Raw genomic sequence first — 15768 nt, forward strand, 5'->3', positions numbered from 1 at the left:
TGAGAGACAATAAAGTAAGTATTACCTATCAGCCTAATTATAGGAAGAAGATGCTTTAAAGAATATCCGTTTAAAATATATTTCTCACTTATATACGATCTCTTACATTATATGTAATCTCACTTGTATGTGGAATATAAAAATAAAAATAAAATTTTTTTTAAAAACCAACAAGCTCGTAGATACAGAACTCATAGGTAGTTGCCAGAGATGGGAGTTGGAGGATGGGTGAAATGGGTTAAGGGTGTGAAAAGGTACAAATTTCAGTTATAAAATAAGTAAGTCAAGGGTATATAATATACAGTATGGTGTCTGTAGTTAATACTGTATTGCATATTTGAAAATTGCTAAATTGTAAAAGTCCTCATCGCAAGAAAAAATAAATTCTGTAACTATGTATAGTGATGGAAGTTGACTTATTGTGGTGATCATTTCATAATATATACACATATCAAATCAATATGTTGTACACCTAATATAATGTTATATGTCAATTGTACCTCAATAAAAAAGTTATATGATTACATTGACTTGGTAATATGTTACATATATTATAACATATTACTATCAGTAAATAAATATTTCTTTCACAGGGTAAATCATGTGACCACCAAGTGGTCTCTTTTCCTCCCCCAGAAAGAGTTTCTCTGGCCCTTGACGATCTGATCTGGGTTCCTGTCATTCCCCAGCAGCCACCCATTTGCCAAAAGTGACAGTGGTTTAGAGCTGACCCCTTTTGCTCACCATTACCTCTTGACCCCATAGTAGGCTCAATAAATACTTTTTCAATATTACTTTAACCTGTGGACAAGGAAAATTTGTCCAAGGATCTTAGAAATAATTCCCAAACCATGACTCTGAGAAAATAAGAGTCATATCTCTTAACATCCACCTATTTAGACACCCAAGAGATAAATCTATTCTGAAAACTTCCAAAACTGCCTGTCCATTTCCTCTTCCCCTAGTTATGTGTGTCTTATGTCTCAACTCCAGCCTACACAGCTGATTCATCCTGTTCTCTTGCTGAAATGCAGAGCTCAGAAGCCCATCAGACTGGTCCACTGCTGACAATCATTCTCTCCTATGCTCATTAATTCTCCAAGTGTAGTGGCTTTCCCTCTAAAGCACCTAACTCAATATGTCTTTTGCTTCAGTCAAAGTGTGTGTGCGTGTGTGTGTGTGTGTGTGTGTGTGTGTGTGTGTGTTTGCTTCAAGCACATGGAAAAAGGAAAACTGTCATTTTCTCTGTTTATAAAACTCAGGACAGGAGCTACTCAACTAAGAGTAAAGTTTTGATTAGTCATGACAAAACAAAAGCAGCAAATACTCTGAAAAACGCTGCCTTGAGTATCCTATATGTGCTTGTATGAATGTATGTATGGATTCTGGTAGAAGATGTATCCCGCAGACTGATAATCAAATTTATGTCCATTCCTCTGCACACAATAGCTGATATTTGGAGAAAGTGGTCAAGACGACTCCTGTGCTAGTGTAAGTTTGAAAACTTGCTGTGTCTATACCAAGCATTTCAGAACTGACTATGTGGTCGGGTATTTTTCAGGTCTGAAGAATCAAATTGTTATCTATTTACTTAACAGTGACAAAACAATGGTAGAGTCAACAATACGTACACAGAGTAACCATTTGGATTCTTATGTAAACTCCTAAATTGTAATAGCACTGACACCAGTAGTAATACTGGGTGCAGCAGCAGGCTGAAATGGGCAGTAACAGTAGTAGAGCAGTAGGAGTAGCAATAATCAGAGCAGCAGCAACAGCAGCAGGTAGTACTTTCAATAGCTTATTGAACCTTCACAGCAATCTGATGAGGCAGGTGTCCTCATTATCCATGTAACACAACTAAATTGTAACTTATGAAGCATCCACTTAAATGGGCAATATACTAGGAACTTTCCTATTGAGAAAGGTGGTTGCTATTCAGGATAATCCTCTTTCTGCTTTCTAGTGACCTGTTTAACCACAGGTTTCGGGGAGAAACTTTGTGAGGATCAAGAAAAGCAAGGTATCGGGCTGTGATCATTTCACAAGTGTATATATATATATACCAAAATAAGTTATGCACCTTACATATATGATTCATATTTGTCAATTACACCTCAACAAAGTTGGGGGGGGGGAAGTAAGCTATTATTCTGGTATGGATAAAAAATTTTAAACTTAGGTTCTAATTTTTAAAATAGCTAAACACTGTTACTAGTAGGGAAAAATCCTGGAAGATATAAAGATTTAGAGATTCAAGAATATAGGGTATTATGACTTCTACTGAGTAAAGATAACTATATAAAGAGGCTGCTGTGTTAAATGTGAAAAAGCTACAGCAAGAACTCATTATAGGCCAAGTTGAAACATGACAGTTAGAAATCATAAATATCTACGTGGAGGTAGCAACAGAGCTCGGCTGCTACACTGCACGGTGCTGTGAAACCTCAGTCAGTGCATCTTATTATTTATTCCTCCACCCAGCTATAGTTTATAATTATGATGAAAGGAAATACGCTGATAAAGACAAAGATTGTTCTGGCAACAAAAAGTAACACCTTATCTGTAAATAGCACGTGCCATCGTAAAAACCACACTATTAGGCATCTCACAGTTCACCATTACTTGACCTGCATCAACTCCCAAAGATCCTGACACTGACTGTTCAATTTCGGGATTATTTAGCTTCCACACCCCCCTTCTCTTTTATAGTACCTCTTCTTTTCCTGCTAGTTGCCTTTGATTTCTCTTTATTCAAGTGTCTAAAACTAAAAATGCATTTCAAATCAAAAATCTTACTGATGCTATAGATACAAAGGGAACCAGAATAAGAGAAGTAACAGAGCACTGACTAAGAGCCAGGCTTGGGACTGAGCACTTTACACACATATTTCTTTTAACCCACACAATTACCCTACAACATAGGTCATGTTATTACCCATGAGCCCCACTTAGCCCTCTACTGAAACAAAGGTTACAAGAATAACTTGCCCAAAATAAAAAAGTTAGTAGGTGGTCAAATTGGAATTTAAATTGCCAAAAAAGCATCAGGGCTTTTTTCTCTGGAGAAAGTCAGCATGAGGGGTTGGGGGGGGCGGGTAATGCTTGGGTACTTGGGTCTAAGTAAATTAAACGTAAGGATAGGTTGAATTTCTTGGTAAGTAAAAAGTCCAAAACTTCTCTACAGGCTCTATTTGTCTGACACACATAGGCCTCGCCTTCCCTCTTCCAGTCTATACCTCCCCATCACAGAAGTGAACAGTCTGGTAACCTTCCAAGGGGAACGGCTCTGTTATGTCAGGACATCCTTATGTGTGACAAAACAGATACTGGCTGGTTGAAGTCATTCCGCCCCTCTGTTTTGGAAGCTCCCACACTCTACAAACTGTCTGGAATTCATTAAGACAGGAAAACAGGCTGACAGTCGTATTTCAAGTTTTATTCAGCAGAAGTTTTGTGAAAAACAATTTAGTCATGTGGGCACACTCAAAACCACTTTCACCCTGTTTCTCAAGCAAATCTTTCAGTCAAGTGAATACAGTATGCTTTGAGTTTCACGCTTTTTGAGTCTAGATTAAACTACAAATCTCTTGTGATAGGAGAGCCATGGCTCTTTATGGTAGTAAAGCTAGGTTAACTACAAATCACTCAGATCACATTTGGACAACCAAGAACCCTACCTGGGGATTTTCCTTTCTTTTTTAATCAGTAAGGAATGATTATCAATGATTACCTCTGTTTTGACCATAACAAGCAACACCTCATTTTTTACTAAATGTATTTTAATCTAGGGAATTTTTCATCCTAAAACAGTAATACAAGGATAATTCAATATAGAGACAGGATTTATGGTAAAAAAGCATTAGGGCAGCGATTCTCAAACTTAAGTGTGCATCAGCATCTCCTGAGGGGCTTGTTAAAACGCAGACCACTGGGACCCAGCAGCAATAGTTTCTGATTCAGTAGGTCTGGGGTAGGGTCTGAGAATTTACATTTTCAACAAGTTTCTGAGTGATGCTGACACTGTTGGTCTGAGGGCCACATTTTGAAAACCATTGCACTAAGATGGAGGATGTGTTATTATTGGGAAGTAGGGTGATGATTTTGATCAAGGAACTTGGAATATGAGGCATTGCATAGAGGTGGGATTCAGATAATGTATAGCATCAGGCAGTCCCCATTCAAATGGCAGAAAATCCAACCTAACCATGTTTATTCGGAAAAGGAATTTACTGATAAAATAACAGAAAAGTCCAAGAACAGGCCTAACTAGGCCTACCAAGGATAGGCATGACTTGATCCAGGGTTGAAAACACTACTACTAGGACCATGGCAATGATGCCTAGCGCTAACCACCAAAAATGTGTTCTCTTTCTAGAACAGAGGTGTCTCTGCTAGTTGGGGTTTCTATTTCTCAGCTCTCACCCAGATATAGACATGAGACTGGTCCTTGCCAATAGAATTTTCGCAGAAGTCATGCCTATCACTTTTAGACCTTATTTATGCCTTCTCCTCTTCTTTTTCTTTTCACTACTGAACTCAAAAGACTACAGGGTTCTAGACAATGGCAGAACCAGAAGATGGAAGGAGCCTGGATTCTTGACTGGGCATATGAAGGAAAGTTGTCGCCACCCAGGAACTATTTATTACACATGCGACTACTGCATGACACTTTGTAACAGAAACTAACATTAACCTAATTTAAGGACTTAATTTCCTTCTGTCTCCAAGGTATGGTGGCAGCTTATTCTCAAGCTTCCCAAATTCAAGATCAATGGGAATAGAGGGAGAATCTCTTTCTGTTAGCACCTAATAAGCAAAATCCTGAGATTCATTTTCATTAGTCAACATGCACCTCCCTGAAACTAATCCCTGAGATAAAGAAATGTGGTCCGGCATATGTCAAATTCTCCATTCCTGGAGTCATGAAACTGAAGCACATGGGCTGAGCATGTGGGAAAAGGGTGTTACAAGAACTTGGAAAAGAGACTATGTGCAGGCAAAATGAAAGTGTCCACTAGAGGAAATATATAAGGAAAAGGAATTTGGCTGCTAGTGAAAACTGATTAGAAAGATGTCAAGTACACGAACCCAAGAGTGAGAAAGAGGGGTACACGAGGCCGGCACAGTGACATGTGGTATAATTGACTCCAAAAGTAAGTTCCAATTAATTGTCCTTGCCATTTAATTATAATGGCAACCCCCTGCCATTAAATTATGAATTTTAGTGACTGTGATACTATGAACAAGCAAGCGCCATCAAACCCTCTCGCTCATTTCTGCATCAACAAAGTTTTAAAGCTTCCATATGTAATCACATCATTAGAATTGCATTCCAAGATCCCATCATTTAGCATTTACATATCTAGCATTTATCTAGTTAAAATATTATTAATATTTCTCTACCTAAGGCCAGTGGACAAAGGACCATGCTAAAATGATGCAAGGTGTGGTTCCAAAAAGTCTACACAGCATTGCCCAACACACCACATGCCAGTGACCAATATCTCACAAGTTACGCTCCAAGCATACCTCCTTGCAGCAAGTAGACAACCTTTTATTTGGAACATAACTAGGAATCATGGCAATGGCTTATCATTTTCAGGGACTATTTTACATAAGCTATTGTAAACTCTTTCTTTAAATATAAATAAATAGAATTTTTTCAAGAATGCATATTTGGTGCCATCCTCTGCCCTTAAAAGTAATGACCCTAACTGGCCAATACTATGTTAATGTTTATTCATATTCATTCTCTGCCAAACACCGCTGCAAAGGTTCTATTGGCTGAGGTGTCAATGTTCTAAATTTAGATAGTGCTGCTGTGCAGGCTCAGTAATACAACTGAGCAAAGCTACCTTTCCATCTTTTGTTGAAAAACTTCAAATGCTATATATATATGTATATATACACACACATATATTTATATATATATATACGCACGCACACGCATATATATATGCATATATATATACACACACATACACACACGCACACGCACACACACAGTCCTTTTGATGGAGGAAGTATTGTTACAATATCCATGTCTGTTCATGGACTCAATTGTAGAGTACTATCTCCAGCTGTTTGGAACAGATGCATATAAGAGGAACAGTATGGCCACATTTCATTGAGCCTCCCTGGTAGGCTTTATCAGGACTGCACTAGATTCCAAGTTAAGCCGGAAAATCATCTCTAGGTTTTCTATGTGCTTTTCCTTTCACCAAGTTTCAAATTTCCAGTTATAAAAATAAAATGTATGTTTTAAAAAACATGATTTTTAGAACCAATTATTTAGGAACATATTACAGTAACAGTACCAGAGTAAAGATAGCATTCCTCTGTGTGTTGTTTCATAATTCCATCTATAACCTCTACCATCAGGCTAAATGAATCTTCTCTGCCTCAAATCTTCTTCCCATGGAAGCGATTTAAGCTTCCCAGAAGGAAAAAGCTTGTATTCTACAAATACAAGCTGTACGTGCTCCCATCTTGGGGAGGACCACCACTCCCACATGCTTTTGACCACATGGGAAAATAGGAGAACGTGTGTGAATGATTCAGCAAGTTATCCCACTTTGGGTAAGAGGTGGGGTGGAAGGGCAAAGGCCACAGATGCCTTCCTCAAAAATTGCTCAATAACCCACAATTTTCTTCCAGAAAAACAGGATCCTACCAGTGCCCTCCTTAGACCTGTAACTCACTACATTTAAATTTTAAATATTCGCTCCCACACGACCCAGGATTTTTCTTTTTGAAAGTTCCCACTCCAAGAGTATTTGAATTAAAGAACACAGCTACTGAAATTCAAATGCTTTGAAGATTTGTTTTGTAAATGGTTGAATTAAAAACACACCATCGTCTATGGACATGAACACTGATGAAAGTTTAAAGCAGTGTGTGGGAGAAGAGGCTTCTTCTTTTTCACTTCTGCACCAACACTGACATTTTCACATCAGTATACACAGGAAGCATGATGTAGGGACTGAAACACAGGATTAGGAGTAAGGAGTTCTACATGAGTTATTCGTGGTGGGTGTATATGTTGCTAAATCAATCTTAGGCTTTACTTTTTAATCCTAGGTTAATTCACCTCTCCTTTATACTGAAAATTCAAAGTCCAGTCAAAAATTATTCCTAGGCTGAACATAAGGAAAACATGGTCAGACATGAATGACCTCAATGCAACAACAGTGAGAAGAACAAGAGGACAGCACGAGTAAGATGATCCTAGAGGAAAGAAGATAATAAAAATAACAAGACCCATATCCACTTTTAATCCAGACAAGCATAAATCTCTGACTCACTCCACATTAGGAAAACACTTAAGGCCAAGTTATAAACACTTACAGGGAAGATTAATGTCTGTATTTCTTTCCCCATTATTCATACATAGTTGATCCCTAAACAACACGGGGGTTGGGTGCTTACCCTCCTCATCCCCAGGCAGTCAAAAATACAAGTATAACTAGAGTTGGCACTCTGCATCCAAGGATTACCAAACACAGATCAAAATAGTATTATATTAAACCGGTCCTATATGTCTTTCTGAAAACCTATAAGGTTATAGTTGCTTTCCATGTATTACCTTTTATTTCACAGTAGCCTTACAAGGAAGCTGTTGCCCCACTTTACAGAAAAGGGAATTGAAGTTTAGAGAGGTTAGGTAACTTGCCTAAACTCACACAGCCAGTGAGTGGTAGCACCAAGATTTGCAATTTATTTCAAACATTCAGGTCTTGCCTCAAAAACCACTTCCTCCATGAGGTAATTCCTGATGACCCAATCCAATAAAGCCCCCTTCTTTCCCAGTCACTCTCTATCAATATCATTCTATTTAATTTTCATAACACCAAAAAGTATCTTGTTCATCTCTTTGGTTAATTATAACTGCATCTCTGCTTCCAAGATGGAAGCAGTATGCTCACAGGATCCTTGCCTGTCTGTTTCTACATTTGATTCCCTATGGTCAGCACAGAGCCTGACGTAACTAGAGGCACTTAGTAAATAACTTTTAAGAGGGAGAGAAAGGAGGAAGAGAAGGAAAAGAAGAAAAACAAATAAATCCAGGCCCTTCTGACCCCAAAATTATACTGCCTCTGCGTAAATTAAGTGGTTCTAGAAGTGCCAAAAAAAAGAAAATAGCGTCTTCATGATTTTGAGGTACCACTTCCCTGTGGTTTTTTTCTCTCACCATTTTCTCATCACTCCCCAAAGCACAACATCCCTTTCAGCCTGCCCTAGTTCAACATCCGGCTCAAATGGAAAACAGCCAATGAGCTATCATCTGTAACATACTCAGCACAGTGCCCAGCACTTGAGAAGCCCCCAGAAGTTCTGACCATTGAAAGGAAGAGCCTCATTGTCCTGAATCTCAGGACAGATATCTCATGTGAACACTCCAAAGGTGTATCTCTTTATTCTCCATGGCATGCATGAAAGGCCGCAGGAGGGAAAGATGTAGCAAAGAAATAAGGAAGTCATGCTTAAGAACCGACCTAGAGAAATGAGGAGCCTGGTCCTCCTCCACAAATCCTCAGGAACAGAAAATGGATGTGGGACTTTCAACAGAGATCCCAGACCTGCTTGCACATCTTCTCGCCCTCAGCCTTCATCTGCCTCAGCAAAAATGCCATCTTCATGACTTGGTGTAATTTCTTGCCCTAGAGTACACAATGTTCGCTAGACTCACAAAAACCTTCATAAAAAATGCGAACTTGTCTTCACAATATCAAAAGCCTGTGGTGACTGCATTTAATATCTCTGACTCGTCTTCTCGATTATTTTCTCCAAATAATGCATACTTGGAGTTGAGTCAAACATATTTTTATAATTTACTTCGATGAGACAAACCTAACAGTGAAGTATATTTTATACTTAAAACACACACACAAAAAACAAATGAAACTCTTGCTTACTGTCCTTGAAAAATGACAAAAAAAAATCAACCAAGGATCTTTTTTTCCTATTATTTATCCTGATACTGCCAGTTCTGAAACAAAGCAGTTGGAGGGAGAAATTTAGTAACTTTGATTTGTCCCAAGATACATTTTTTTACACTGAGGTCCTATTCCTGACAGTAAGCACATGTGACCTGTTCTAAAAAAAGGATATTTTCCACTTCTTGCACAACTGGAGCAGATATAAACATCAGCCTGTGCAAACTGCACTGCAGAACTCAAAGGGAATTAAACACACACACACATACCTACACTTAAATAAATTCTATAAATAGCAATATTCAGGAAAAGGAAATTTCCCATAATGCACAAAACCAACACTTAGAATCCCACTTTAATCAAGTTTTCCATCTAATCAAACCATATGATTAATTTGCATAATAAGATTTGAACATCTGCCAGGTAAGGGCACTTCAATCTTGTCTATTTTGCTTTAGATACTGTTTAGATATTGTTATGGAGAGGGAAAAATTGCAATCATGACAAAATAGAAAAGAAGAAATTGTTATTACTTACTAATATATGCTAGGCACTCTGAAAAGCAGTTTTACACATTTTATGTCAGTTTTAAAACTTCTACAACCCTAAGAGGATGGATCTATTGATCCTATTTTACAAATAAAGAAACAGATTCCAAGAAGCTAAATGTCTTAGACACAAATAGTAGTCGAGTGGCAAAGCCATGGGCACAGCACTTCAGCACGGCTCCCTCTGAACCTGTCCACGTGCATCCAGTCTCTTTGCCACCACCAGGTACCCATGGGCCACGAGGAAGAGCTGGGACTCTGACTGAAATTAAAAAGGCAACCAAACACCCTAGGAGTCTATTTTAAGAGTATGCCCTCCGAGGCATCTCACATTTTATTTAATGTTGTAGAAGAATATCTTTGAATATTGCTTGACCTTCAAGGCCAAATTCAAATACTCCTATTCATTCACAAAGCTGCCCCCAATTTCTCCTCCTCTATTAAATTCCTATTACTGATGCCCACCGCTTCATGGCAATCACACTTTGTCTTGTATGTTTAGCTGGATCCATGTGTTCTCCTTCCCTCACCCCACTGAGGAGAGTTTTGAAGAAGGTATACCATGATGCACATTTCCCACAGTCACACACAGTGCTTTTCACACGTGGTATAGACTCACAGACAAGAGTCTGGGGCTAGAGCCAGATGGCCTCAGATTAAATCAGGCCCATCTACTTGTTACATCTCATTTGCCTTCTCTGTGAAATGAAAATGATAAAAACATATACGCCCATGGTTGAAAGAATTAACTGAGTTAATACGAGTAAAATATTCAAAATCGTTACTGGCATGTTAAGCACAGTATAAGCATTACCTGTTTTAAAATTATAATTAACATCATTACTTTTTTCTTTATTATTATTACCTCATGCAAGTTTTACAAGATTAAGTTAACACACGTAAAAACACTTAGAACAGAGGCTGGGACGTGATCAATAAATGTTAGCTATCATTATTGGTATTAATTCACACATACTAGAATTCGGTAGATACCTGCTGAATATGATGAACTTTTACCTATGCACTGATGCCACAACAGTTTCTTCAACCAGCATAAAGAAATGGTTGGTTATGGATTGGAATAATAATATAAAGTGCAAAAAAACTGTCTGAACACCTCAGTAGGAGGAAAGCAAAAAAAGATTTACTAAAATTGGAGTATTTTATTGTATAACAACACTAGCCTTAATGAAGAAAGCCAAAGTCAACAAATGCAAACACTTTCTGGAGTGTCAGGACTCACTGCTAAGCAATAAAAAAAAAAAATAACAAGAACAACATCTGCCAACATTGACTGAGTACTTACGATGTACCGGGCACCATGCTAATACTTTTCTACAGTCAATGTCACAGTTAATGTTCTTAAGATTCCTAGGAGGCAGGCCCCCATTTTCCAGATGAGGAAACTGAAGTTAGAGTCATCTACCCTGCCAAAGGTCACTCAGCTAGTTATTAGGGGCAGACCGACCGTGATGCCAGACAATACTCTTAATCTTCACTCAAGGAGTTCCCTAGATTGGACAGACCAGAAAAATCAAGAAAACTTTCAGAAGCCAATAAAAGTTGACAGTTTTGTTTTTCCAAGAATAGATTATCATTTTATAAAAGAAAGGGCATTTTTAACAGGAAGACAGAAGGGGAAAGTCTCAGAATTAATCTATGAAATGGCAGTGGCTTTCTAATGAAATGTATGTATGTGACTGTGCGTATAACAGGATAGTCTTTGTCTTTCTTATTCACCACAAACTGTGAAAACTTCACACATCTCTCTATTAATCAGCATTTGAGAACCACCGCTATATCTTGTCCCGCCATTATAAACCAAAAACTCACTTTAATTCCTATTTCTAATTTGCAGGAAATTAAATAACAGTTATCTAAAACATCACTAAAAATTTGAGAAGAGAAGAAACTGAAATTAGATTAAGTCAATTCTTAAGTCTGTCCAGGAAAGGGGCATTATCAACTACAAAGCCCACAAAATTAAGTATACCAAACAAAACAACCATGAACCTGAAAGATGCTGCCATATTTTAAAATGTTTTCTTAAGTCCCAAAGACTTACAGAGAGTTTCTTCGCTTCTAGGAGCTAATTCAACAGTTTCGCATTTGTTTCCCAGATATGATGTGCCGATGTGTAAATTCTTGGTTCACCCTTGATATTCAGCACTTTTCCTCTGCCACCCACCATTCCCACCACATACAAAGACTTCAAAAACCTTGGTGGGGGAACCAAACTGCAAATAAATCTTCATTAGAACCTTTTCTTGTAGCGTGTGTCTTCCTGCAACACAGCTCTACCGGTCAATAGGACCAAAATGGGGTTCGCATCATCTAAATCCAGCAGCTTTACATTCCTAAAGGCCAGAAGGTCAGAGTTAGGAATGAAACACTTGCATATCTGAGCTTAGCCCCAATGAAGAATGTATAAATTCCTCTTTGGAGAGAGTCTGGAAGATACCTATTTTAAAAGGTATGGCATGTTGAATGCAAAGACAAACATCAAACACTCATCCTGAGTGGGGTACTAAAGGAGAAAGCAACACATATTCAAACAACATATCATTATTGTGCCAGGCACTGTTCTAAGCCAGCAGTTTCAAAACGGGTGATTCTGCCTCTCATAGACATTTGGCAATGTCTGGAGATATTTTTGGTTGTCACAACTCAGGGGGAGGGATGTAACTGGCCTCTAGCAGGCAGAGGCCAGAGATGCTGCTAAATATCCTGTAATGCTCGGGGCAGCCCCCACAACAAAGAATTATCCATTTCAAAATGCCAATAGCCCAAGGTTGAGAAACAACAGTAAACAAAGAAGAGACAGAAATACCTGCTGCCTTGGAGCTTGCAGTCTAGTGTGAAGAAACATATAATAAATATATTAGAAAATTATAGAATAGGTTATAAAGTACCATGGAAAAAATAGAGTAAGGCTAAGAAGATGAGAGTTTGGAAGATTAGCAATTATAAATAGCATAGTCAAGGTAGGCTTCACAGGAATGACATTTAAAGGAAGACTTGAAGCTGGTGGGGGAGGGAGCACTGTGGCTCTCGAGGCAAAGGATAGTCTAGGCAGAGGGACTAGCAAGTACTATATAAGAGGCCCTGAGATAAAGGGGTTTAGAGTGTTCCAGGAACAGAGACGAAACCAGCCTGGCTGGAGCAGAGGGAGCTAGAAGTGGCAGCAAGAGATAAACTCAGAGCTGACAGAGAGCTTGACCATATAGACTGCCTTGTGCCATTTTAAGAATCTCAAGTTTTGCTAAAACTAGGAGCCACTGGAGGTTTCTGAGTAGACAATGTTATGATATGACGGGTTTTCACACAGGGTTTCTCAACCTCAGTGGTGACAGATTAATTTGGGGCCAGATTAATTCTTCACTATAGGGGCTGTCCTGTGCAATATAGAATGTTTAGCAGCATCTCTGGCCTCTGTTTACTAGAACCCAGTAGGAATTCCTTTCCGTTGTGACAACCAAAAATGTCTCCAGACATTGCCAAATGACTCCTGGGAGGCAAAATTGCCCATAGGTAGAGAACCAGTTTTAACAGGATCATTGTGGCTGCTGTGTTCAAAACCCACTAAAGCAGGTAAGGGTAGAAGATAGGAGTACAGTTAAGAGACTACTGCACTAACCCAGGCAAGGGCTGATGGTGGCTTGGACCGAAGTGGTAACAGAGGAGTTGGTGAGAAGTGGGCAGATTCTGGACATATTTTCATCCTGAAAAAACAATCCTGAGAATCCAATTGATAAACGAAATAGCAACAGCAGCCTTAACCTTTCAATTTCAACTTTTTCCAACCAAGACTTATAAGAAGGGAGGGACCAGTCAGAGACTTAGGACAAAAAGCCAGGAGAAGGCCTTGAAAAATGTGTGACCCTTTCAAAGACACACAACAGATGTCGATGACAATACATTAGACAACTATGGAAAACAGTATAGGGAAATTGTGCCAATCCCATATATTTATTCACAGATTTTATTTAACTGCTTTATTTCAAAGAGCATGTGTCTGCTCCAGAGACAGTTTTACAACAACTTTTTTAATTTAGCCTTCCTCTCCACCGGTTCTGTCCCACACCTGTTTCTAGCTTCAACGTGTGAAGCCATTTCTTCCCACGTACCACACTTTTCTTTACATATGCCAGCTAGCTACCGAGGACATTCACCCTTGCAAGTAATTTTTTGCCGACTCTGAAAAGGAACAGGCCCAGATCTTTCAACATGAGTTTCATGGCATTCAGTTGGGTTATTCCAGATGGTATTTTCCTCACTCTCTCAAACTCATTTAATGTTATGTATCAGCTACCATCAAAAATGTTCCAAACAGTCCAGTTAATTCATTTCTTTCAGGACTACACACACACACACACACTACCTCCCTCATTCTGGCCATGTAAGCATTTGCTTATAGAAGCAAAAGCAGAGACTGCTCGGTAAAACACTGGTCCCTTCAGCTGAGTGCAGATAAAGCCCCAGTGAGTATAACCAACAATACCCTTTGCACAATATTACTCAAAACCCCCAACCCCCAACACACACAATCTATGCTCATGCACAAAACAGCCATTATGAAAAGAAATCACCAACTAAAGGCTGGTTTTATTCGTCTAACTGCAGAGTAGTTTTCCTTCCAATCTCCGTTAGCATCTGCAAAGAGGCTGCTTCAGCAACCAGGGCATTGAGTGTACTGTTCACAGATTTTCTTCCCTAACTTGGGTTCACAGTTTTGACACAGCCCTAAGAGAAATAGGCACTGCTTTCCACTACAAGCCAAGTGCAAGTCCCCTACACGCCAGAGCAAAGATTACACCCCCTCACTGATGATTCAGTTCCCCTTCTTCATTCACCCTGATTTCTGGACCTTCTGCCAGCCAGGCCCATTGACCCAGGCCCTACTCACAGTGAGGGGCAGGCAAGGGAGGTTTGAGGTGGGTGCAGAAGCAGTTCGGAACCTTTCATTCATATAGCCTTATCTCACAACTGAGAAGAGTGGAAATAAACCCTCTCTATTCTCACAGCTTCAAGTGACCATCTCCCTCTTAGTAAATACTGGATATGTCCGAAGTGGTAACAGGACTGACAGAAAAAGATATCCAACCCATTCCACAGGTAAGTGGGAACGGTGGTCGAATAGGAAGTGGGCACCAGAGGTGGTAGGGCGCCAGACCAGCGGGTGTCTTCTCTCCTTTCCTAAAAACTTTTTTACGTCCCTAGCTAATTAAATACGTGTCGCTGCCAAGCAGGGCACACACCCAATACTCTGCAGGACCAAGGCTTTTTCCCTTCCAGGGAAGGCCAGAATTTGAATGGGACTCTATTGCCCACCGGGGTTTAACCCGGACGCTGAGACACGCCTATCAGCTGCTCCCACCCCCTCCCGCGCTCAGGCGCAGCGGTCCGGAAGGTGAGAGGCAAGGCTCAGAGAAACCTCACCTGCACGCAGCCAAGGGCGGGTTTTCCCAGAGGGACCGAATTCCTAAGAGGCGACAACAAACTAGCTAATTGCTTCCCTCCAACGTCGCGCTTCGACCCACCACAAGCTCTCCTTCCCAGCTCTCCTTCCCTCTCGGAGTCAGCTAGCTGGGATCTTCAGAAAAGGGGTTCGCTGGAAACAGTTTTCCCCCTTCCCATCCGGCTACTCGCGCGGCCCCGCATTCTTCCTCCCCCGCCTCGGCGCCCGGTCCCTCCCCAGCCCCCCACCTGGTCTCAGCAGCTGGTATCCCCAGCCGAGGGTCCCCTCTCCTGGGCGGGCCACCCGGGGCTTCCCGCCGCGCCCCCGAAGTGCGTTTAGGAGGAGCCTCGCCAAGGCGCACCGGCCGAACAGGTACAGACCCCAACTGCAAGGGGCAGTTCGCCCTCTGCCCCGGGGCAAGGGCACGGGGTCCTTGTCCCAGAGCCCGGGCAACCTGCTTTCTGCATCCTAGGGTGGGAGGCACGGGGTCCCCCGGCCGGCCGCCGAGCCTCCATCCAGCTGTCACCACTCACCTGCTCTTCAGGGGTTGACTTTTGAGTTCGTAATAGGTTTTGGGCTCTTCATGAAACTCCTCCCCGACTTCGAAATCCGGCACGATTCCCGATTCCGACTGCATGGCTCCCGCTTCCCGTCCTCCCACTGCTCGAAATTGAGAACGCAGCCGGGGGACGGAGAGGAGGTGGCGGGGCCTGGGTCCCGCGAGCGTGCGCCCCCACTCAGTGCCCAGCTCAGCCCGCTGGCCCGCGCGCGGCCGCCCGCCCCGGCGCCGGGAGTTTACACTCGCACCCGGCGGGAGGGGGGG

At 40.9% G+C, this 15768-nt stretch overlaps 1 protein-coding gene across 6 annotated transcripts in view; it reads right to left on the reverse strand.

Annotated features, from left to right (window-relative positions):
• The window catches only part of MITF (melanogenesis associated transcription factor), a 212665-nt gene extending 196925 nt beyond the window's left edge, over positions 1 to 15740 (reverse strand). For 4 of the 6 annotated variants that reach the window (XM_015593632.2, XM_025050807.1, XM_006917478.3 and 1 more), the window contains exon 1: positions 15479 to 15740. In XM_015593632.2, coding sequence (XP_015449118.1) covers positions 15479 to 15582 — 104 coding nt within the window. In that variant the 5' untranslated portion in view covers positions 15583 to 15740. The remainder of the gene's footprint in view (positions 1 to 15478) is intronic. The other 2 variants (XM_025050806.1, XM_025050805.1) reach the window with 1 other exon arrangement.
• Between the last annotated feature and the right edge of the window lie 28 nt (positions 15741 to 15768).

Source organism: Pteropus alecto, unplaced genomic scaffold (genome assembly GCF_000325575.1).
Source record: "Pteropus alecto unplaced genomic scaffold, ASM32557v1 scaffold75, whole genome shotgun sequence".
Taxonomy (NCBI): domain Eukaryota; kingdom Metazoa; phylum Chordata; class Mammalia; order Chiroptera; family Pteropodidae; genus Pteropus; species Pteropus alecto.